Source organism: Sus scrofa, chromosome X (assembly GCF_000003025.6).
Source record: "Sus scrofa isolate TJ Tabasco breed Duroc chromosome X, Sscrofa11.1, whole genome shotgun sequence".
Taxonomy (NCBI): domain Eukaryota; kingdom Metazoa; phylum Chordata; class Mammalia; order Artiodactyla; family Suidae; genus Sus; species Sus scrofa.
The window spans coordinates 96562847-96588783 of NC_010461.5; the positions used below are offsets into that span (position 1 = coordinate 96562847).

Here is a 25937-nt window from a genome sequence, read left to right on the forward strand (position 1 = left end):
ATTTTAATGACAAGTTTCATCAAAAATCTGTGATGTAATGTTGTTGAAGCTCAGTGTCTTATACAAAAAAATTCCTATTTAGAAAAAAAAAAGCAAATATCTGTTTTTGTACTCTTAAGGGAAACACAAAACTAAGAAATCAGCTGGCAAATTTTGGGAGACTCCTCAGACATTCAATATATGAAATTCTCCTTGATGTTATCTAGCTTTTTAAAATGACAGCCTACGGAGTTCCCATCATGGCTCAGTGGGAAAGAATCTGACTAGCATCCATGAGGACGCAGGTTCTGTCCCTGGCCTCCCTCCGTGGGTTAAAGATCCGGTGTTGCCATAAGCTGGGGGTGTAGTTTGCAGACGTGGCTCGGATCTGGCATTGCTGTGGCTGTGGTGTAGGCTGGCAGCTGCAGCTCCAGTTCAACCCCTAGCCTGGGAACCTCCATATGCCGCAGATGCGGCCCTAAAAAGACAAAATAAATAAATGAATAATAAAATAAAATGACAGCCTGACATCAACTACAGCCAATGTAGAGAGAGACAGCACATCCACAGAAAAAGACTGGGAAGAAATCAAACCAGCTACTTTGGCGTGGGATGGGGGGGTAGAGGATATAAAAAGCCATCTTCTCCTGGGTCTTGTTGCACAGGTGGGAACATGACAGGACAAGGGGAAGGGGCTGTTTGGTAAGAAGAAAAAAGGGAGGATAAAGAACCAGACAGAAACCTTTCTCTCCCAGTCTTGTCTCTCTTAAGATGATAAATAACACTGGAGGTGAATGTTGATGGGGTGTCCAGCTTGGAGAATTCAATGTTCTTATTCCTTTGCACTTTGAATGCACTTCCCCTACTGGATGTAGTATTAGTTATTATAATGGTCTTTGGGGGGATGAATTGCTTTAGGCCCAGGCTGAGCCACTTGTTCCCCTACAGAGTCCCAGATAGCAGGTGGTTAAGAGTGGGCTGGTTAAAGTTATCTGCAGGGTTGATATTTGGAATATCTGAGTACCACTTAAGCAGAATAGAGGCTTGACCATAAACCACCGGTATCTGGGTACTGCTTGCTGAATATCAGCCTTGGCAATAAGGAAGTCAGGATTGACTTGGTGGGGAAGCAGTTTTGATTTATTGTAAAGTGATGTATACAACTTTAATTTGCATCGAACCTCCCTCAAAGCAAAAAAATGATCTGGAAAGACATGTTTATTAATTTTAATGGATAAATCCATTTAGGTTAAATAAGGAATATGAAATGTATGTACGAAATAGGAAATCCTTATGTCAAAAAGAACAGTTTGCTGCTGCTATCATCATATAACGGCAAAAGAAGCTGTCTTTTCCAATGACTTGATTCCTTTCATTGTTCCTTTGAGAGAGCCAGTTTTCTGCCACAAATGTGCCTCTCTTGTTTTCCTCTGTTTCCCACTCTTATTTTTGTTTTGTTTTGGCTGCCCTGGGGCATAGAGAGTTCCCCAGCCAGGGATGAGATCCAAGCCACCGCAGTTTCAACCTTCGCAACAGCTGCAGCAACGCCAGATCCTTAACACACTGTGCCGGGGGGCAAGGATCGAAACTGCATCCTGGTGCTGCAGAGACCCCCCTCCATCCCTTTGTGCCACAGTGGGAACTCCTGTCTTTCACCCTTTGTTACCCCAGGCACCTCAATAAACTTCTCTACATTTCATTCTGATCTCCCCAACCCGATCAGTGACAATAAATGTACGGGGGAACCAATGATATACCTGTATCAAGAAAAAAAAAATAAACACAACTTTAAAAAAATGGGTTCAAAGAACGAGTACATGGAGTCTAAAGCACAAGGACATCTTCATTCTCTGATTAAATATGCTCTTATGTAAAAAGAAAATGGTTTCCTGCTCACTTTCATTGTTTTGTTTATTCTATAGAACTGTACATTCAAACTGCAATATTTTCAGTTCGATTACAAATGTCCTATTTCAGCAACCTTACATTAAATTGGGCTTTGTGGGCTCACCTCTAATCCTCCATAACAGTAACACTGTGAGGAAAATACTAGATGTCACAAATTCCAAGTAGCAAACAAATGATAATCAAATAATGTGACCATAACTTGTTTGTAAATCAGAGAACGGCTGCAAGGTATTTAGCATGCTGCAGGTAGGCAATATCATAGGGACAAAAACTAATGTAATTTTTGAAGGTTTGTAACTAGACAAAGGTAATTTTCCATTATCTCCATGATACATGACAGTTAATGTTTTTAGTTTTACAGACGATTTTACCTACTCTGCTTTATATCCCTCACTGTCATGCTTTCGTTCTCTTTTCATAGTCCTCTTTTCTGTAACTACCAAGAAAATAACACAGTGAGAACAAAAGTGCCAGATTCTATAAACTATAATACTAACTATGACATAAGAGAAAAGTATTAGTACAAAGGAAAGCAAAGGTTGGAGGGAAGTGGTTCTTGTTTTATTGAGCCTGATGCTCCATTACAGAAAACTGATGTCTCTCTCCCACCAAAGACAAGTGTGGCTTTACTATCATATTCACATTTATCCTTCAGAATTAATGTATAAATGCTTTGCAGATTATTTGCTGGGTCATATTTTATGTACTGCTGCTCCTCTTCATCCACACAAATGGTTAAGAGTGGGATAGAAGAGAACTGTGTTCAAAACTCATTTTTCTTTTTAGAAGCTCAAACCCAAGTAGTGTTTTGATTATGTGAACGGTAATCACACGATACCATTAAAACATAAATCGATTTCCTCAAAACGTTTGGGTTAAGCCCACAGTCATGAAACTGTTATATTTTAAAATTATCTGTAATAACTTAGCTTGTGGGAGAAATAAAAATAAATCCACCTTTGAAAAATATTTGTTATCTTTAAACTTTCAGTTTACAAACAGGAAAGATACCCAGGACTACTGCTTTTCCTGATTCACTTGATTGCTGAGAAGGAAAGGGAAAACAGAGTTTAAGCCTGAACATTTAACTGAGATATGGAATGTGTGAAAGAAGGATAAAGGAAAAGTTGGATTTTATATAATCCTTAAACTAATAGTCCACCAATCTTTTTCAAAAATTATCATGGATTCTGAGAGGGAAGATTTCCAATGTAAAACCACATACATAGCCTAAGCAAATAGGATAAAAGATAAGTAAATAGAATGATACTAAGAGGGGAGTTCCCTGGAGTTCCTGTTGTGGCGCAGTGGAAATGAATCTGACCAGGAACCATGAGGTTGCGGGTTCGATCCCTGGCCTTGCTCAGTGGGTTAAGGATCCAGCGTTGCTGTGACCTGTGGTGTAGGTCGCAGAGATGGCTCTAATCCAGTGTTTCTGTGGCTGTTGTGTAGACCAGCAGCAACAGCTCCGATTAGACCCCTAGCCTGGGAACCTCCACATCCTGTGGGTGCGGCCCTAAAATGACAAAAGACTTAAGAAAAAAAAAAGGAGGGGAATTCCTGTTGTGGCTCAGCGATAATGAATCCAACTAGTATCCATAGGATGTGGGTTCGATCCCTGGCTTCACTCAATGGGTTAAGGGTCCAGCATTGCCTTGAGCTGTGGTGTAGGTTGCAGACTCGGATCAGATTCATTGTTGCTGTGGCTGTGGAGTAGGCCAGCAGCTACAGGTCCGATTCGACCCCTAGCCTGGGAATTGCCATATGCTGTGGATGCGGCCCTAAAAAGCAAAAAAGAAAAAAAAAGAAAAAGAAAAAAGAAAACAGGTGTTCCTCAAAGCTCATGGGCAAGAAAGTTCTAAAACTGAAAGAGTTGGAGCAAATGATACCACAAGTAAGCTTTGTCAGGGACTCGCCTCTTGTCCTTTAGAAATGGGCTTTAGGATATATGTAGTGGACACTAGGAATGAAGAATATAATCTTTAAGATAGTATTAAGTGTTTATAGAAATAATTTTCAAAGGGGTAAAACATACAGCTATAATAAATATTTCAAGGAGGTTCAGGAACTAACATTCTAATTACAGGAAATATCAATATTGCAAAAACAATGATATCACCTTGAAATAAACTTGTTTTGAGTTATCTAGAAAATTATTTTCTAATACTATTATTTTCACAAGTATATATTTATATAACTCCATAAATCAGGCTTTACCCAGCTTGGTTCTTTTCTTTCAGACTAAAGAACTGATCACAACCAATACATCAAGTTATAAGTACCAAACGTGGGTATCAGACAGTAGATCAACAGTGTCTATGGCTAATGACTATTTCCAAGGAAATGATGTCACAGTACCTTGTTTGGCTCAGGACAACCAAGTATTGCTAAGATCAGTGTAAAGCAATGTTAAGAGTTTATAAATGGAAGCATGAAGTGTTACTAATTTAAAGGTCCCAACTAAGACAAGGCACTGTCCGCAGGAACTGGGTGACTGTGAGTAGTTAGATAGTAGTTATACATGTCTTCTCTTGTCTATTAAAAAAGGCTACAAATGACTCAGTAGGTGATGTGTCTCTATGGAATCAAGACTTATATCTTTACAGATTACACATAGGTGTTAGTGCATCTCAAGATCCAGTTCCCATATTTAGGAGTTCCCTTGCGTCACAGCAGGTTAAGTGTCTGGTGTTGTCACTGCAGTGGCTTGGGTCTCTGCTGCGGTACAGGTTCCGTCCCCGGCCTGGGAACTGTTGCATGCTGTGTTGCGGCAAAAAAAAAAAAAAAAAAAAAAAAAAAAATCAAGTTTCCTTATTTATTTATTGCCTTTTTAGGGCCACACCTGCAGCATATGGAGGTTCCCAGGCTAGGGGTTGAATCCGAGCTACAGCTGCTGGCCTCTGCCACAGCCACACGGGGTCTGAGCCATGTCTGCAACCTACACTACAGTTCACAGTCATGTTGGATCCTTAACCCACTGAGTGGGGCCAGGGATCGAACCCATGTCCTCGTGGATACTAGTTGGGTTCATTACCCGCTGAGCCACAACAGGAACTCCTGGTTCCCATATTTAAAGGAAGAAAAAAAAATATGACTCTTTCTTTAAAGACTTCTAGAAGTCTTTTCCACTGAATTCCATTGAAGAAGTCTATTTGTATAAAATCATTAAATGAATAAAACTGATTAAACTACATAACATTATCAAACAGGTTAGAAATATATCATTATCAAACACTATTACTGTCCGAAGTCATATGATTACAAAGAAGGCTTTTTTTTTTTGTTTGTTTGTTTTGTTTTTTTTTGTCTTTTTAGGGCTGCGCCTGTGGCATATGGAAGTTCCCAGGCTAGGGATCCAATTGGAGCTGTAGCCGGCCTACAGCCACAGACACAGCAATGTGGGATCCGAGCTGCATCTGCGACCTATACCACAGATCACGGCTCACTGCAATGCTGGATCCTTAACCCACTGAGCGAGACCAGGGATCGAACCCGCCATGACGGGAACTCCCAGGAAGGCTTTTATTAAATGACTCTACAAAAATGCACCTGTACTGTTTTCCCTTTAACATCCTTCCAGATCATGCACTACATTGACGCCTTTCTCTAATGGCCAGAGTTTCACGTCTGTCCAATGATTCATGAATCTAAACAGGCTATATCAGAGTCCACCATAGGAAAAAAAAATGAAAGATTTGAAAATGTCTTACCCCAGATATGAGAAATACTTTGCAGAAGTCCAAAACTGGCAGAATCTGTAGAAAACTGGCAGCTTCCAGTGTGTCTTGAAGGTTGTCCATATTAAGAGAAAGCTTTGCAGTGTAAATGAAATCAATAATTTTCCTTAAACCGACTTTGCTCACGCCATGAAGCTTAATGCACATTAAATCTTGTTCTTTCATTCCACCTTAAATAAAAAGACACTCAATTCAATGAAGGTGGATAATTTAATTAAGGTCACACTCACTTCTGCTGCTAATTAGATGCAATAAAATCAGGAAAAATTTTACTCTGTGTAAGCATTCGCATCAGAGGCAGGCTTCTGCATATTTTACAGTTAAAAGAGTACTTAAAAAGAACTAGCTCTACTAATGGATGTGGCGTATGATGCAAGTGCTTCCGAAATAAATATTCTGTCGCTTCAGATCTTTTGATGGATTAAAGACTGTATCAGTGGCACTGTATTAATCTCTGATGGCCCACTCAGATATGTCTCTGGAAACGCAAAGCTATGAAACAAAGGTGAATAGAAGTATAAAAAAGGTTCATCCACTTTTTAAGCTAAGAAAGCACCACCCACAACCACATGTACTGAGTGTCTATTCCTTCTGAAACCCTTTCCTGTAAAGACACAGCCCCAAAGAACTGAACGTTCCTTTACCAATAAGAAGATTTAAGCATATATTTTTCATGTTGTTTTAACATGGAGGCAGAGTTTATAAAGGCAAGCTACCTGTGAACATGGCCTTGAAGTAATCACTAGCAGAGGCCATCATGACTCTGTGCACAGGGAAGGCGTCATCTGTGTCCCCTGGCATCAGGGTCACATCACAGAGCAATCCTTCAAGTCGGAGCTGGTCAAACCCCTACAACAAGAACATGAGATAAGCCACTAATCAAGGTAAAGTAAGCATACAAACCTCTGAGTGTCAAGATTCTGTTGACATATTAATGTGTGGGGAACATATTGAGAACATGAAGCCAATAGAATAATTACTCAGAAGAAGAAAAAAACCGAACAGCTTACTTGACATGTGACAATGTACATTTAATTCACTGTAGAAAAAAGATAAAATTAAGATTAATTTAGATTAAGAACAAAGAAGGAAAGAGTATAAACATGCACTTATTTAGACAACCATTGGCTTTTACCTTATTTTGAAAAAAAAAAAAATATCATGTATACATTCATTTTCCCATGAGCAGAATTAGGGTGTTAGACTAACAGTCCTTTCCACAATAATATGTTCAGAGTCCTTTTATAGACACCTTGTGTTTTCGTTTGCTTGTTTGCTTTTTTGAGGAAGAAAGGTACAGAGCATGTGTGCTGCTGCAAGACAGGAACTCCTTTCTACGAACTAGATTATTCCATCTCTTATAGAATTAGGAACTGTCCTAGCTATCTTTACACTTGGTACAAGTATACCTGCTGCTGCTTAACCAATTATCATGCACATTTCAAGTCTGGAATTTAATTATCTCTGGGGAAAGAACAAAAAGAGACCAGGCAGCTCCAACATGAGACATAACTGTCCCCAAATGCTTCAAGTTTAGTGGCGAATTAACAGGCCGGCACCCACAATTCAGAGGAGGGACAGGGCTCTGGTGATAAGAATGCCTGTTGATTAGCTCTTCCATTCACTCCCTTGAAGATCCCAAACAATGGCAAACAGGCAGTTGCTCCTCTGGTCTACTCTTGGAAGAATGAAACACTGAAAGATTATAATAGGCTGGTGAAATGCACAAAAAGGAGGTAGTACACAATTTAACAATGAAGCTCGAAAATGAAAATTTTTGCAAGATTGGGTCTGTAGTTTCAAAAACAGAAATATAGTGTTATAAAAAATCATGAAGATATTTATACAAATTACTTTCTAATGTAATAATGTAATACAATAAGAACTAAGAGCAAGGATTATTCTATCCCCTTCATGCCTTAATGACCCCCCAATCAAACTTTTATTTAAAGTTGTGTTTCACGGATTTAAGAAGCAAAAGGCACGACGTACTGAAGAATGTAGTTTTAGAAATATTGATCCTGCACATATGTATAATATAAATCTTAGTCTAAACATCTTCTCGTCATAATTTTTAAATTACTTTTTAAGGAAAATACTTGACTCTACAGAACTAGAACTTCAAAGAGATAATGTGATCCAGCCACTTTCTCTCTGGAGAGGCATATAAATATTTTTAGAATAAAAATATTTATACATTATACATATACGTTAGAACAGGATTATGTATCGTACTTTTCTCTCTCCAACAGTGATTGACATATGTTTTTGTTCAACAAATACCAAATCTTTCACAAATGCCCTTTTTCCTTTGTAAACACAAACAGTATATACTCCACTCTTCAATATTTTCCATTTTCCATTGTTAAATCATCTCCTATCCCTGTTATTTAGAAAAGTAGACGTAAAAAGATGTCCATTTTAGGGGAATATTTTCATGCAGAAGGCAAACGTGGCTCTTTGAAAATTCACATATGGAGTCTAAAGCGCAACAAGTTTAAGGGGATTTGGAGTTCCCTGGTGGCACAGGGGGTTCAGGATCTGACATTGTCACTGCTGTGGCTCAGGTTTGATCCCTGGCCCTGGAACTTTCGCATGCCATGCGTGAGGCCAAATAAATAAAGAAGTGAAAGTTTAAGGAGATTCCTTCCAAATGCAGAAGAGCAAATGAGCAATGGGAAGTGCTGACTGCAACCACTGCAGGTGGAGATGGGATGGTCCAGCAATTGAGGAGGGAACCATCAGCTAGAAGAGTTGAGGGGCTGGGATGTTTAAATTCCCCAGTGCTTGGCACACGGTTGGCACTTAACAAATGTTCAATTCATGTTTGAAAAAACAAATCAGACTTTACCCAGAAGCCTCTACTTGGTATTAAAAAAAAACACACAAAACGTAGAACTTGAATTTTGTAACAATCTCACTAGAAACCAGGAACTTTACTTGTGAAACTACTCTCAGTGATAAAACAAAGTATGCCTCTAGTGCTTATTTGTGGTAAAGTGCAAAGGCTAAGATGAGAGAAGAGTAATGGAAGCAGGATTTGAGGAGAAAAGATTGGCTCCCAAGGGCTTGGCTTTTTTCTCCTTCAGATAAATTGCAGGTTTAAAAATTTTAAATATGGAGTTCCCATTGTGCACAGCAGTTTAAGGACCTGGCATTGTCTCTGTCATGGCTTGGGTCAATGCTAAGGCATGGGTTCAATCCCTGGCCTGCCTCAGTGGGTTAAGGATCTGGAGTTGCTACAGCTGTGGTGTAGGTCGCAGCTGTGGCTTGGATTTGACCTCTGGCCAAGGAACTTCCATATATTGTAGGTGTGGCTATTAAAAAAAAAAAAATATATATATATATATATATATATATATATATATATATGTTTGTTGTAAAAATACAGAAGATATAAAATTGAAAACTAGGAGTTCCCGTCATGGCACAGTGGAAATGAATCCAACTAGGAACCACGAGATTGCAGGTTCAATCCCTGACCTTGCTCAGTGGGTTAAAGATCTGGCATTGCCATGAGCTGTGGTGTAGGTCGCAGAGGTGGCTCAGAGCCCATGTTGCTGTGGCTGTGGCTGTGGCATAGGCTGGCAGCTGCAGCTTTGATTAGACCCCTAGCCCAGGAAACTCCATATGCTGCAGGTGGGGCCCTAAAAAGCAAAAGAAATAAAAATTTAAAAATTAAAAAATAGGAAACTAGGAGGAGTTCCTGTTGTGGTGCAGTGGTTAACGAATCCGACTAGGAACTATGAGGTTGAGGGTTCGATCCCTGGCTTTGCTCAGTGGGTTAAGGATCTGGCGTTGCCGTGAGCTGTGGTGTAGGTTGCAGACGCGGCTCGGATCCCGCGTTGCTGTGGATCTGGTGTAGGCCGGTGGCTACAGCTCTGATTCGACCCCTAGCCTGGGAACCTCCATATGCCGCGGGAGCGGCCCAATAAATGGCAAAAAGACAAAAAAAAAAAAATAGAAAGCTAAAAGTCTACACCCTCTACTACTGTAACAATTTAGCATATATATTTCTAGGCCTCTTTCTACACATACACATAATTCACCTTTTGCATATACATATATACATACACACATGAGGTTTTTTTTTAGGGCTGCACTTGTGGCATATGGAAGTTCCCAGGCTTGGGGCCGAATCATATGTATACTATTTTTCATTATTTATTTATTTATTTATTTGGCCATGCACATGCATACAGAAGTTCCCAGGCCAGGGACTGAACCTGAGCCACAGCAATGACGATGCCAGATCCTTAACCCACTGAGCCACCAGGGAATTCCAAGAATATATACTTTTAGAGAATTAATAGCTGCTGGCAAGTTAAAGCATATCGTTTACCTTGGGAAATGGATCATACCTTGGGTACTAGAGAAAAAGACAGATGTCAAGATACCTATCAGATGAGACTGGGTTCGGGCTGCTGCCTTACTTTTATTCATCAAATAACTTTTGAATCTTATTCTCTAAGGTATACGTAGATAATAATCTTTGAAAGGCAATCATGGCTTAGTCAAAAGCAATGATTATATCTGGTCAGTTACTTTCTTCCACTAAAAATCCCCCAAACCTTCTTGGCTCATTTGCTGGCTCTCTTGCCTTTAAAATAGTCCTCCAAATATTTTATACTGGGAATTGAGTAATGTCAGTAGGCTTCATTCCTACTACTGATTATTCCTTCTTTTCCCCTTTGAAAGAAGGCATGGCTAATGCTTCCTGCATCATTATCTCTGTCATTTTTCATTGGGTCCATATTCCATTAAAACTGCTTGTTGAGGTTTGTACTCAAATCTTCAAAATGTGGATAGTTGAGCTAAGACACCAGGAGCTTTGACCCTCTTCACAAATTTGATCGTTTTGCTTCCCTCCACACTATTTAAAAAATCCTCTAACCTTTCTCAGTATAATAAGGCAACCGCAAAGAAAGGAAGCTGAGGATCCTAGACCATTTTTATCACATTCTGAGCATATTCCGTTCTAAACTAAATTTTTTTTTTTTTTTTTAGGGCCGAATGTATGGCATATGGAGCTTCCCAGGCTAGGGATCACATCGGAGCTGTAGATGCGAGCCTACACCACAGCCACAGCCACAGCAATGCGGGATCTGAGCTGCCTCTGCGACCTATACCACAGCTCACGGTAACACTGGATCCTTAACCCACTGAGCAAGGCCAGGGATCAAACCTGCGTCCTATGGATGCTAGTCAGATTCGTTTCCACTGAGCCACAACAGGAACTGCCAAATTTTTCTTTTTTAAAAAAAATTTTTTATTATACATAATTTACAGTGTTCTGTCAATTTCTGCTGTATGGCAAAGTGACCCAGTTATACATTTATCTACCTTCAACAAACTGTCTGCTTTTGAGAGGTTTTACATTTATTTTCACTGCATGTAGTTTCCTTTCTATACATTTCATAACCTTTATTTTCAAATGGATAAACAAACAATCCTACTATCCAATTCCATATTTGCTAATTTTATTCCTGATTATTGCTATCTTTATTCAAATAAGATCTGTCAATTCAGACTGTTTTTACCTAGATCTAAATATTGTTTGCATGTTGTTAACTGTATATCCTAGCTCTGTCTAAAGAGAAAAAAAACTGAAGTTTCTTCTACAACATACTTGTTGGATAGAAATACACAGTAATTTCTTGGAGTTCCTGTTGTGGCGCAGCGGAAACAAATCCGACTAGGAATCATGAGGTTGTGGATTCAATCCCTGGCCTCATTCAGCAGGTTAAGGATCCGGCACTGCTGTGAGCTGTGGTGTAGGCCGGCAGCTATAGCTGTGATTTGATTCCTAGCCTGGGAACCTCCATATGCTGTGAGTGCAGCCCTAAAAAGCAAAAAAAAAAAAAAAAAAAAAAAAAAAAAAAAAAAAGGAGGGTTATTTTCCACAGTTTTCACCTGCCCTCTATAAATCTACCCTTTGCTTTCATTCTTATAAATCTTTCCTCCTATTTAACTCTAGGAAGATTCTTAAAGATATCCTGCACAGTTAAAAGGTTCCCTTTTATTATAAAAATCATTTTCCTCCACTAAATTTGTACTGATTTCTCTTGCTAGAATTCTATAAACATTTTGTGTCTATCTTCACACACTAGTCTCTAAAACAGATACAGTTCAGTTTTATCCAAAATTGTTCAAAGTTTCTAATTAGTTTTTCGAAAAACAGTCTTTAAACTCTTTCTATTGCTTTATAACTCAACTTATTTTCTAGCCCAATCCTTATCTGAGTTCTTAATTTTTCTATTTTTTTCCTGGACTTGGAGTTCTATTTATGAGGGGATTGTTGTCTGTTCTCAATTTCTTTTTTTTTTTAACTCATATTTTATTTATTTATTTATTTATTTATTTTTGTCTTTTTAGGGCCGCACCTGCAGCATATGGAGGTTCCCAGGCTAGGGGAGAGATATAGCTGCCAGCCTAAACCACAGCCACAGCAATGCAGGATCTGAGCTGCATCTGCAACTTACATCACAGCTCGTGGCAACACCGGATCTTTAACCCACTGAGCGAGGCCAGGGACTGAACCCGAAACCTCATGGTTCCTAGTTGGATTCATTTCCGCTGAGCCATGACAGGAACTCCGATAAATTTTTAAATGGTCAAATTAAAACAGAGGAGGGGGAGTTCCCTTGTGGCACAGTGGGTTAAGGATCCAGCATTGTCACTGCAGCAGCTTGGGCTGCTTCTGTGGAGTGGGTTCAATCCCTGGTCCAGGAACTTCTTCACGCCATAGGCATGTCCAAGAAATAAAAAAACAAACAAACAAAGGAAGGTATATGTGCTGACATTACACAACTGTAACATAGAAACCAGGTCAGCTACAAATAATGTATACAAAACCGGTTGGATGTTAATAGCTTCCATATTAAATATAATGCCACTGTGGGAAAAAAAGCTAGATTGATACCGTTAGGTATTAAAAAGCAATCTGATAAGCTAATCTTTCCTCTAAATTCTGTATTGGAAATAACTTACTAGCATATTCTATCTAGTTTTGCTCAGTGTAATTTTTTTTTTTTTTTTTAGCCACACCTGTGGCATGTGGAAGTTCCTGGGTCAGGGATCGAACCCATGCCACAGCTGTGACCTGCACTACAGCTGCGGTAACAATGGATCCTTAACCCACTGTGCCACAAGGGAACTTCCTTGATCAGGATAATTTCAAAAAGGAAGTGGAGTAAAAAGGAAAAGAGCAACAAAAATCATTAATGTTACATATGTTTTATGAACAAAGTTTACAGAACTAAAAGAAGGTTCACTCCAATCTTTAAATAAATGTAATGTATTTGATGAAAACAATACCATAGCCATGTTTTGATGAGACACTGTTCACTTCAGAGGACAGAAAAAGAAAAGATTAATTAGACTCTGTTCTCATTATATAAGGCTGCTTGGAGTTTAAAAACTGCTAATGGCTTTCTATCATTGCATTATGTCATAAAACTTTAAAGACTTCTCTAATCTGGATCAAACTCTACTGCTCAACCTTATTTTTCCTTATTTCCCTAAGTACTCTGGCCCATCTTATCAAGTTGTTCTCCAGACTATCTCACTGGTAAAAATCCAGGCTTACTTTTTTTTCAGCCCTTATATTCATGCCATCATTTTTCACACAGAATATCCTCCCTCCTTCAAAGCCTAGTTCAAATTTGACCTCCTATGTAAAGCAATCTCTAACCAAATCTCTGAAAGACTTAGGCATCTGGAGTCTGGGTGGCACAATTTAGCATTTAATTACAGCTGACCCTTGAACAATATAGGTTTAAACTGTATGGGTTCACTTACATGCGAATTTTTTTCAATAGTGAATACTACAGTACTACACGCTCTGTGGTTGGTTGAATCTGCAGATGCGGAACTTCAGATACATAGTGTCGACTGCCAGGAAGTTTGGTGCCCCACCTACCCCATAGTTCAAGGGTCAATATATATCCCATAGATTTCTGTTTCAGCAAAGATGAAGTAACAGGGAGTGAGCTTACCTTATTTCTTGCAACAACTCAAAAATCAGACAAGATATATGAAAAATAATAGTTTAAGGCTGGATGAAGGAGAGGATCTGTGAAAGAGAAGCAGGTTAGATGAGCCCCATCATTGCTTATTGCCTGCAGTTTCCAGAAGGACAGGGCATGGGAACCCAGGTGAAGCCCAGCATTGTTCCAGGCTTGAGTGTCCTAGGGAGGTCAAGACAGTTGGGTTTGTAGGGCCAAGTACAAGGGGAGAGCTCTGCAGTATAAGGGGGCTCTGGGGATCTAAAAACAGCCCCCTTCAAAGTACACTGGTGAGTACTGATAAGTGCATTTGTCTGGGAAAGGAACCATCCACAAGGATCACAAGGAACACTCTCCATGGCTCAGCAAGGGCTGGAAACAGATCCCAGTCAAACCATAAGACCAGTAACCCTATAATCCTAAGGCTGTGGGTAAAGTAGTCAAAAGGATTTGCCTCAGTACTGGGAAGAAGTTTGCTCTAGAATAAGTATTGCTCTGGTTCCACCTCGCAGAGCTTAAAAGTAAACAGAAAACAGGTTAATGACAGCAGAAGAATTGCGGAAGAAATCACAATGAAAAGTACCACCAAACTGATGGTAGCCTTCTAGGCTACTCTCTACATTTCCCCCAAAGGACCCTGCCTAGACCTAAGGCATCATGTAACCTGGAGGCAGTCATCTGGGAGCAGACAGAGAAGGCTCAACTGGCTGGAAGAGTAAGAAAAAGGATCCTTAAAGCCCACAAGGAATGGAGACAATCCATTTTATTTCTTTTTCCCCCTCTGTTCTCTTGAGCCTCAATCCACTGGCAATTCCAAGGCACTGGTGGTAGCAACAGTGACGATGGTGACGCAAATTCCTAAAATTCTGAGAGGAATCTTCTTTTTTGATCAGAGGAACTGCAGTAGTTCCTCTGCAGTGAATACCTCTCTTTATTCAGAGCAGAATGTGGTTTCACTTGTGGTTAAGTATATGGCAAAGCAGGCTGAAGCCCCGGCTTTCAGGCCAGAAGACCATAAGGAGAGACCTAGAGAAATGAAAAGTACTGGGGAGACGGTGGAGATGGAGGAGCAGAAAAAAGAGACCCCCTCCCAAAGTTCCATACCATGGAATACTGCTTAACAATAAAAAAGAGCAGATAATTGATACACACAATGAAGTAAATGGATCTCAAAGATATTAGACAACGTGAAAGAAGCCAGTCTCAAGAGCTTACAGACTGCATGATGTCATTAATATAACATTCTCAAAAGACAAAAAAAAAAAAAAAAAAAAAAGCAACAGAAGACAGATCAGTAGTATCCAGGGCTTAGAGGCAGGGATCCATGTGACTACCAAGGGTAACAAGAGAGTATACTGGGGTAAGAGAACAGTCCTGAATCTTAATTGTGGTGGTGGCTATATGAAACAATGTATTTGTTAAAACTCATAAATGTATAGCTCACTTTAAAAAAATCAGTTTCACTGTATGCTAATTAAAAATTAAAAAAGTAAAAAGATGGCAAAAGATATGCCAAGCCAACCTTAATTTAAAGAAACCTGGCATAACTATAATGTCAGGCAAAATAGATTCCAGAGCAAAGACTATATCTTATCAGTCTGATGAAAGAGCTCAGCTTCCTCAAGAAACTAGAAAGAGAAGAGCAAAGTAATTCCAAATTAAGCAGAAGAATGGAAATAGTAAAGATCAGAGTTGAGATTAATGACATATAAAATATAAAATACAGAAAAAATTTTAAAAAACCCACACAAAGCTGGTTCTTTGAGAAGATCCATATATCTGATAAAACTCTAGCCAGAATGATAAGGGGGAAAAAAAAGAGAAAATGCAAATTATCAATACCAGGATTAAGACAAGTGATATCAGTAGAGACTATAAATATTAAAAGGAAAACAAGGAAATATGAACAACTGTATGCCCATAAATTTGAAAACTCAGTTGAAATGGACAAATTCCTTGAAAGATACAAGGTGCTAATAATAGATAACATGAAGAAATAGATAACATGAATAGCCACATATAAAACTGAATTTTCACTAGTGAATTCTACCTTAAATTTAAGGAAGAAATAATACCAATTCTACAAAAACACATTCAGAAAATTAAGAAGCAGGAACATGTCCCAATTTATTCTACAAGGCCGCCATTATCCTACCTAAACCAGACAAAGATAATCAAAGAAAGATAACCAAAGAAAAGACCAAAATCCTTTGTGACTATAGTTGCAAAAAATCCTAAAGTTTTAGCAAATCAAATTTTTTTTTCTTTTTTGTCTTTTTAGGGCCACACTCACGGCATATGGAAGTTCCCCAGCTAGGGGTGGAATCGGAAATGTAGCTGCCAGCCTACACCACAGTCACAGCAACGCGGGATCCAAGCTGCTTGTCTGTGACTTAAACCACAGCTCTCAGCAACGCCGGATTCTTATTCCACTGAGCAAGGCCAGGGATCGAACCTACACCCTCATGGATTCTAGTCGGATTCGTTACCACTGAGCCGTGATGGGGAACTCCTCAAATTTAATAAAACGTATATATAAAAAAGATAATACTTCATGATCAAGTGGGGCCTATTCCTACAATGCATGGTGCTTTAGCATTCAAAAATAAATTAATTAATAAAAATCATGTTATTAACAGACTAAAAAATAAAAACGATAAGATCATCTCAATAGGTGCAAAAAAAAAAAAAAAAGCACGAGGAACAAAAAGGAACTTCCTTCAACCTATATCTAACCTAACATCATACTTAAGGTGAAAGAATGAATGCATTCTCTCAGAATTAGAAGCAAAAAGGTACATACACTCTAACCACTTCTAGTCAATATTTTTCTGGAGTTTCTACCCAGTGCAATAAGGCAAGAAAAAGAAACAAGAGGCATCAGACTGGAAAGGAAGAAATAAAACTATATTCATAGGCAAAATGGTTGTCTATGTAGAAAATCCTACAGAATCTACACAAAACCTTCTAGAACTAGTAAGTCAGTTTATCAAGGTTGCAAGATACAAGATGAATAATCAGTAACAAACTGTATTGTTATAAACTAGCAACAAACAAACAGAAATTGAAATTATGTATTTGACTCTCAGTTGGTATGTGTTGGTCTTCCCTATCACTTGAAAACATGCTGAGTATCAAGCGACAACCAAAAAACTCATGTGAATGAGCAGGGTAATAATACACTAAAGTGGCCTGAAAGGAAAGGTGGTAGACTCTCTTCCAATTTATATCTGAAGGACACCCACTGAATCAGAAGAATTAGAATAGCTTATATTATACCCTAACCTGAGTACCTGAAGAACTATCCCCAGGAACTGTATACTCATTTCTCTATATTCTATATTTTAGGTAACATTCAGAAACCTGAAATAAAGTATCATTTTAGTAAGAAGTTCAATAATCTGGATTATTTTAAGCTCTGCTTTTATAAAATATAACTTATTCTAAAGCCACTCTGCATATCTTATAGTAATAATATATTTTATTTTATTTTGCTTTTTAGGGCTGCACCCACGGCATGTAGAAGTTCCCAGGTTAGGGGTCCAATCGGAGCTACAGCCGCCAGCCTATGTCACAGCTGCAGCAATGCCAGATCCGAGCCATGTCTACGACCTACACCACAGCTCATGGCAACGCTGGATCCTTAACCCACTGAGTGAGGCCAGGGATAGAACCTGCGTCCTCATGGATGCTAGTCAGCTTCGTTTCTGCTGAGCCACGAAGGGAATGCCAGTAAAATATTTTAAAAGTTGCTTATACTATAAAATATTTTTTGACTGAGCTCATGGCATGTGGAAATTCTGGGGCCAGGGATCGAACCTGAGCCACAGCAGTAACCAGAGTCACAGTAGTGACAATACTTGCTCTTTAACCCAAACATTTACCTTAGGATAAGCATTTCATGAAGTTAGCCCACTGGAAAACCATACAAGTTAATTCGTATAGACTCTTGAGATAACTTCTTTACCATCCTATTACATAGATAATAACTTGAGATGACACAATTAAATTTTTCATTGACTTTATAACTAAAATTGGGCAAAGAAAATAAATAGATAAAATGGGAGAAAATATGGAAGAGCAATCTGATAGGCACCAATCTTAACATGAGATAATGTCAATTAGGAGCCTAGACAACTGGAGCACGGAGGTATTTTCAAGCTTTATAGGCTTGAGTAAACCTAATCAACAATCAAGAAACGATTTGTTTCTACCTAGATAACTACTCTGCAATTAATGTACACTGTCATAGCTGAAACATGGCACTCTAGTTATGGCCTCCTTGTCCTAACAGGGATGTTTGCAACTGGCAACATTTTTTATCTCTAGTCTCCCCACTCACCCCCATTTTCACAGGAGAGAGGAAGAAGGGAAGGCAGGCATGAAGATACTCTGTGTAATTCTGCTATTTCTATCAAGAATAAAATATTTACTGTACCATTTGTGCCAAATGATCTTTTAGCCTTTAATACATTTTTATACTGATGTTCAGTAAAAACAATAGAGACATTATATTTAGAAAGAGAATAGTGTTTAGAACAAGATTAGAAGAAACAGAAATACACATTTACATTTAGAAAGCCTGTGTTCAAGTCCTAGTTTTTGTCCCTTAGTGCCTAAGTGAATTTGGGCCTGTGGTCTAACCTTCCTGAGCTTCAGTTTCCCAATTTATAAAATGGGGATAGTCATTCTTGCCTTTTCTACCTCACAAATTGTTTCAAGTATTAATGAGGCCAGTATATATGAAAGTGACTTATAAGGGCTATCCAAATTCATTTATTCCATAAATAATATCAATAAGAGCAGTAAAAAGCACTGAGTATGTACTCTGGGCCAGGTACTGGGCTAGGCTCTTTATATGTATTATCTCTTTCAATGATAATAATATTAATAATAAATAGTAATAATAATTACAACAATGGGCTGTTATTAAGCATGTACCATGTGCCCCAGCACTCTGATCTAGATGGGGTAGATCTCACTGACAGGTGATACTGATGGGCTAAGAGGGAGGAAAAGAAGGAGCTACTAACTCTGCTTAGGTTACACAAACCCCAGCTTTAAAAGGCACTAAAATTAGCTGTCAGGGGAAGAGACCCATGGGGAGAAACTGTTTTAAGAAGGCTTACTCTGCAGGACTACCCACTGCCAACACTAGAGTTCCAATTTTACCATTTACCACTTAAGATGGATTATTATGAAGGAATGAGGTTTACCAGACCAAAAAAGTTAGGAAAGGGCATTCTAGGGAGAGGAGGAAAGAATGTAAAGACACTTTAAGTGTGAAAGAATAACACGTTTAGGGAATAATAAAAAATCTCAAGTCTTCCAGGAATTGGCTTTGACTCTGTCCTATTTTTTTTTTTTTTTTTGCTTTTTAGGGCCAAACCCACACATATGGAGGTTCCCAGGCTAGGGGCCCAATCGGAGCTACAGCTGCCAGCCTACGCCAGAGCCACAGCAATGCGGGATCGGAGCCCCGTCTGCGACCTACACCACAGCTCATGGCAACGCTGGATCCTTAACCCACTGAGCGAGGCCAGGGATCAAACCCGCAACCTCATGGTTCCTAGTCAGATTTCCACTGCGCCACGATGGGAACTCAAAATTTTAATTTTAATTTATTTACTTTTTGCTTTTATCTGTCCTATTAACTCTACTAAGGTAAAGCAGTAGCAAAGATTACATGGTTGAATGGATAAAAGATTGACAATTGGCAGAGAGTTATGGCAGACCAACAAGGGACCACAAAACTGAAGGTACTGAGAGAAAATACTTGCAAATCATGTATCTGATGGGGGGTTATATCTAGGATAGATAAAGAACTCTTACCACTACATAATAAAAAGATAAATAACTCAGCTAAAAAAAATGGAGAACTGACCTGAAGGGACAGTCGTTCAAAGATGATATACAAATGGCCGTAAGCAAAAATGAAAAGATGCTCAATATCATTAGTAATCAGGAAATACAAATCAAAACCACGAGATACCATGTTACACCTTCTAGTATGGCTATAATAAAAAAGACAGATATGTTGGCAAGAATATGGAAAAACTGGAACCCTCGTACACTGCCAAACGTAAAATGGTGCAGCCACTTTGGAAAACACTCTGGCAGTTGTTCAAAAGATTAAATGTAGAATAATATATCACTCAGCAATTCTACCCCCCGAGACATACAAAACATAAATGAAAGCATGTGCAAACGGACACTCATACATGAGTGTTCATACCGTAATTATTCACAACAGTGGAAAAAACCAAATGTTCATGAATAGACTAATGATTGTCTAGGATTAGCAAAGGGGTTTGGGTAGATAGGGAGTGATTACTGATAGACACAAGGTGATACTCTAGATGACAATATTCTACAGTCAATTGTGGTGTAACTTGCAAAACCTTGTGAATATGCTAAAAACCAATGAATTGTACATTTCAAATGGGTGAATTTTATGATAGGTGAATTATCTCCCTAAAGCTGGCATTTTTTAAAAAATGAAGGTGCTAGGAAGGGCATGTCTCAATGAAACACCATAGGATGGGGAAGTAAAGGATGTTAACAACCTAGAATAAAAGGGTAAAGCCACGTGATGCAAGTTTTCCAGGAAAAGTAACCACAGCTGTAGTAATAGTAGCAAAGGAGTGAGGGGATTGAACTAACCTTTGATTTCACCAATTACCACTTAAGCAAAGCCAGGTTAATCTTCCTCCCTTGAGCAAAAGTATTTTGCACTGCTGACGCCATCATGCATTCTCCTGGGATTTGTTCAAGATTCTAGGTATCAGAATTATTTCCAGGCACTTTCTTTGACAGCCTGGTTTCCTGAAGCCTATTTAGATGAGACAAGTAATCTGCTAGAGCAGATCAAGCCAACCAGATGGACACCTTATTTAGCGCACCCATCACTTGTGATCAACAGCATTTCCTCTGACGCCTTCCCCGTTGGCTCAAGTGGAAGGAAAATAAATGGAAATGTATTATGCACCTGACTTTCCCATAAATTGTCACATTTAATCCTCACGCTACAGAGAAGGAAACTGGCCGGGAAAGGATGAAGACTCCCACAGTCGCATAACTAGCTGGTAAGTGGTAGGATTCCACTTTTAGCCTCAACTCAGGTCCTTCCCACTTCCCAAGTGCACTGGGGTATCCTTCAGAGTGAGACCTCTTTAAACAGTTTCTTTCCATGGGATCTGTTCCCCTGAAAGCTACCTTCAGTGCCTTTTGAAGCTGGAGTTTGTGTGATGGCTAATTTTAAAACAATGATAACATTTACACATTAATCATGTCTCTAGCTTGTTAACCTGACAACCACACACCTAAGATTAGATACCCCCAAAAAAACCGGTCCCTGTTAGTGCTTAGACTTAAAAATCCCAGTTAGTGATAACATAATTTTTAATAAGACTTTTAAAGAGAGCATACAATGTTTCCAATAGCGATATGGAGTGGCAGCTCCACGCCACCACAGAAAATATTATAACAAAGTCAGTTGAAGAAAGAACAAACTCTCAGCTTACTTTCACATCTCCCTTCCTACCACCAGCCAAGACCAACAAAGGCTGAGCTAAAGTGTAACAGAGCTAAGGGTTCTAAGACTCAGCTGCAACCGGTCAATCTATTATATTTTTTAAATTACATAGGTTATATACAAAAGCATTTCCATAGTAAGAAATAAATAAACAGTACAGGGTTATACAGAGTAAAAAGTGTAAGACATCATTCACCAGCCTCCCTAATGTTTCCAGACCTTTTGCTATGTGTTTATATTAATGTATATGTATGTATATATTGTACATTTTTCCTACAAATAGGCAGGATCTATAATACATACTACCCTGTTACATTTTTTTTGATTTTTGTCTTTTTGGAGCTGCACCTGCAGCATATGGAGGTTCCCAGGCTAGGGGTCTAATCGGAGCTACAGCTGCCAACCTACACCACAGCCACAGCAATGCCAGATCTTCAATCCACTGAGCGAGGCCAGGGATCGAACCTGCAACCTCACGGTACCTAGTTGGATTCGTTTTCACTGTGCCACGACAGCAACTCCTACCCTGTTACTTTTTAAAAATAGCTTTAATTGAGATAAAACTAACGTACCATACAATTCATCCACTGAAAGTGTATAATTCACTGGCTTTTAGTATATTCACAGATCATATGTACGATCATCTCCACAATCAATTTTAGGATATTTTCATCCCCTCAAAACTAACCCCCGCCCCCTTTAGCTATCATCCTTATATCTTTTTAAAAATTATTATTATTTTTTTTGTCTTTTCAGGGCCGCACCCACGGCATAGGGAGGTTCCCAGGCTAGGGGTCTAATCGGAGCTACAGCTGCCGGCCTACACCAGAGCCACAGCAATGTCAGATCCGAGCTGCATCTGCGCCCTACACCACAGCTCACGGCAACGCCGGATCCTTAAGCCACTGAGGGAGGCCACGGATTGAACCTGCAACCTCATGGTTCCTAGTTGGATTAGTCTCTGCTGCGCCATGGTGGGAACTCCTATCATCCTTATATCCTCTCATTTTCTCCAATTCTGAGCAATCACTAGTCTACGTTCTGCATCTATAGATTTCCCCACTCTGGACATTTCATATTAATGGAATCATATAAGTGTGGTCTCTGTTACTAGCTTCTTTCACTTAGCATAATATTTTCCAGGTCAATTCATGCTGTAGCTCGTATCAGTACTTCATTCCTTTATATAGCTGAATAATATTCCATTGTGTGTAGCTATGCCACATTTGCCCTGCCTTTTTATTCTCGTTTAATATTCAGTATACACAGATCTAGTTCACTCTTAGTGACTGCAGAGTCAACAGAGTTTTGATGCAATGTAATTGAAGCAACCATTTCCCTATTGATGGATATTTAAGCGACTTCCAGTGTGTCCCCATTATAACAATAACTTGTAGTCTCCATGCGATACACAGGAGAGAGGGAGAGGCCAACACTCTTGACAGGAAGAAGGACCATGCCTCTAGAACAGTGGTTCTGAAAGTATGGTCTTCAGACCTGCACCATCATCTGGGAACCTGTTAGAAATGCCTATTTCTGTTTAATAAGCCCTCCTCCTTGTGATTCTGATATGCAATAAAATTTGAGGACTATTGTTTTAAATCTCTTAACACTGCAGTGGCTTTCATTATTTGGTTTAAAGTAAATTTTAAAAATTAGCAGGTCCACAAAATTGGTTTTAACACATGACTGTGGTCATGGACAGGGCAGAAGTATAGTGGAAGGGTAAGTGAGTCTATTTTTTTTAGAGAACATACTTTAATGTAACAAAAACCTCTTCCTTTCGTGCTTTTCCTGTTTGACTCCTCATTCTCTTTTCCCATCATCTTGTAAAACCAACAATTAAACCATTTATATAGAACTAAGATACCAGGAGACGGGAAGCTTTTCCTTCGTGACCCTCCCAGGATCTGAGCTGCGTCTGCAACCTACACCACAGCTCATGGCAATGCCGGATCCTTAATCCACTGAGCGAGGCCAGGGATTGAACCTGCAACCTCATGGTTCCTAGTTGGATTCGTTTCCACTGCACCACGACGGGAACTCCCTGACCCTCACATTTCTGTTGATAACATGATGAACCATAAACCTCAGCTCCCATTAGGAACTGAAACTTTGGAAAAATGAGATTTCAATGAATCACAGAACTAGAAGAAAACTTAGAAATCTCCTACTCAAGAGTCGTATTTCAGAGATAAGAAAAAGGAATCTCAGGGAACTTACATGACAGCAAGTATAAGCTGCTTCTCTCACTATGCTATATACTATCCTATACACCATATACTTCTTTACTATCATGATTTTTGAGCAAGGATACACATGAAATTCATCTGGGGAGATTTGGGGGGGGGGCATGCCTGTGGCATCCAGAAGTTCCTGGGCCAGGGATTGAACCCACACAAGAGGAGCAGCAACCCAAGTGGCTGCAGTGCCATTGCCGGGTCCTTAACCTGCTGAGCCACAGAGGAACTCCTGGGGAGATTTATTTTTAAAAACACACTTAGGGAGTTCCTGCTATGGCACAGTGGGTTAAGAATCCGACTGCGGTGGCTCACGTCACTGAGAAGGTATGAGTTCGATCTCTGGCCTGGTATGGAGGCTTAAAAGGATCCAGGGTTGCTGTTGCTGCAGCTGCAGCTGCAGCTGCAGCTTGGATTCAATTCCTAGCCCCGAAACTTCCACAAGTGCAGACAAAGAAAAAAAATATTTTTAATTAAAAAAATGCTTTTAGAAAGAGTTGTTTTCCTTATCTTACTAAGCTGAGAAGACTGATCTAATGTAACTACATCTAAAAGAAATTTACGGACATCCAGTATTATACTGTTCTCTAATTCAGCAGCACCCACAGAGGTCAGGGAGTGTGCACAAAGCTCAGAAATACTTGGACATATAGAAAAAAATTTTTTTAAATAAATAAATGGTAAAAGAAGAAAGAAAGAAAGAAAAAAGAAATACATACTTGGGCTGCTTATCCCGATGGTAAGTAGCTCCACCTTGCAGTTTTGGTGGGTTCTTTTGGCTTTCTATCATTTTTCAGCCCTCGCCTTTGAGGTCAGTCATTACTTGTGTCTCTCGGTGAGTTTGCATCCAGCAATGCCTACCCCCTACCCCTGCACCTACTACTGCCAATGGGAGTTGAAACACCAAATCGGTATGATCTTGAGAACTCTGATAAAGGGGATGGGTAAATAGATCACGAGTGAGGAACTAGAAAATTTAGTGTGGGGACTTTGTGATATTTATCTTGGCTGAGACATACTGAAAGGCAAGGTGGCCAGATTCAACATTCTGTATATAGGAAAGTGGCTGGACAGCAAGGCCTCCCTTCTACAAATGAAACAAAGAATGAACTTGGGATTTGTGTGGCAACATCAGGAAGGTATACAGTCTCCCTCACTCCCAAGACTTCCCCTCCGTTTGCTTTTATTTTAATTAATTAATTTTAATTTTTAAGAGCCGCCTTTGGTTCAGGGCCAAATTGAGCAGGAAGGACAGAGCTCCCCTACACCCCCTATCCACCCAAGGCACAACCTCTCCCACTAGCAAGATCGCACACAACAAAAACCCTGGGTGGTTGGTAAAGCCTATGTTAATAATGCAAAAGGGGCAGCGGGAATTACCTGTAACACCACAGAACTGTGCGTATTGCTGGTAAAGATGCGTGTGGTTCCCGCCTTGGAAGACTGCAAATGGGAAGAGAGGCCCATTTCGCTGCTTCCAAGGGACAATTTCATGTGTTGGTCTTCCTCTTCCACTAGAGATCTGAAAAGGTGTTTAAATCAGAAAGAGAGGCAAGTTAAAACTTGTCATGTGATTCACAATTAGGAGATTATTTAGAGAAACAGTCACTCATCTGATGATGGAATATACTGAATGCTGTTCCACTGCATTTTAGACTCATACCGTTGTACATCATGGAAGAAATAGCTACATGTATTTGTAAAAAGCTTTCCAAGGTCAGAATAGATTAAATGAGAACTGAGATGTCAACCTAAAAGCTGGCTCAAAATTATAATCATACAGGGTTCGTTTTTTTAGTGCCAGAGTAACTGCTTCGGTATTGTGTTAAGTAGCAATACCACCAAACCGCATTATTCGCAGTTAAAATTAACCCAGAATACCTACTTTTAGAAAGATAAAAATACTATTTATTTATTTATTATTTTTGATGATTTTTATTTTTTCCATTATAGTTGGTTTATAGTGTTCTGTCAATTTTCTACCGTACAGCAAAGTGACACAGTCACACACACATATACATACATTTTTTTCTCACATTATCCTCCCCCATGCTCCATCACAAGTGACTAAATATACTTCCCTGTGCTATACAGCAGCATCTCATTGCTTATAGATTCCAAATGCCATAGTTTGCAACTATTAACCCCATTCTCTCCCCCTCCCCCCAAAATACTATTTATCATTTCCTGAACAGTCACTATATATCAGGTACTTGGCCAAGAAATTTACACACATGATCTCATACAATCCTTAAAACACCCCATTAATAAAAGTCAAAGATTCACTGTGACATAGGAATACATTACTTCCTCTTGTGTTATTACAGTTGTAGTCAACCCCAACAAAAAATTTTAGACATGAAGTAATTTTTTTGCTAGCAGTATCTCTCACTAAACAATCATTTAGCTTGGGAGCAATGGGTCACAGGTTTAATCCCTGGCCTGGCACAGTGGGTTGAGGATCTGGTGTTGTTGCAGCTGTGGCTTAGGTTGCAACTACGGCTTGGATCTGGCTCGGGAACACCATATGCAG

The 25937-nt window shown here is 39.3% G+C and overlaps 1 protein-coding gene across 13 annotated transcripts in view; it reads right to left on the bottom strand.

The window, feature by feature from the left end:
* Nucleotides 1–25937, bottom strand: part of KLHL13 (kelch like family member 13) — a 405144-nt gene that overhangs the window by 17748 nt on the left and 361459 nt on the right. For all 13 annotated transcript variants that reach the window (XM_021080434.1, XM_021080433.1, XM_021080423.1 and 10 more), the window contains 3 exons: nucleotides 24785–24926; nucleotides 6341–6473; nucleotides 5598–5794 (listed from right to left, as the gene is read on the bottom strand). In XM_021080434.1, the coding sequence (XP_020936093.1) occupies nucleotides 5598–5794; nucleotides 6341–6473; nucleotides 24785–24926 (472 nt within the window). The remainder of the gene's footprint in view (nucleotides 1–5597; nucleotides 5795–6340; nucleotides 6474–24784; nucleotides 24927–25937) is intronic.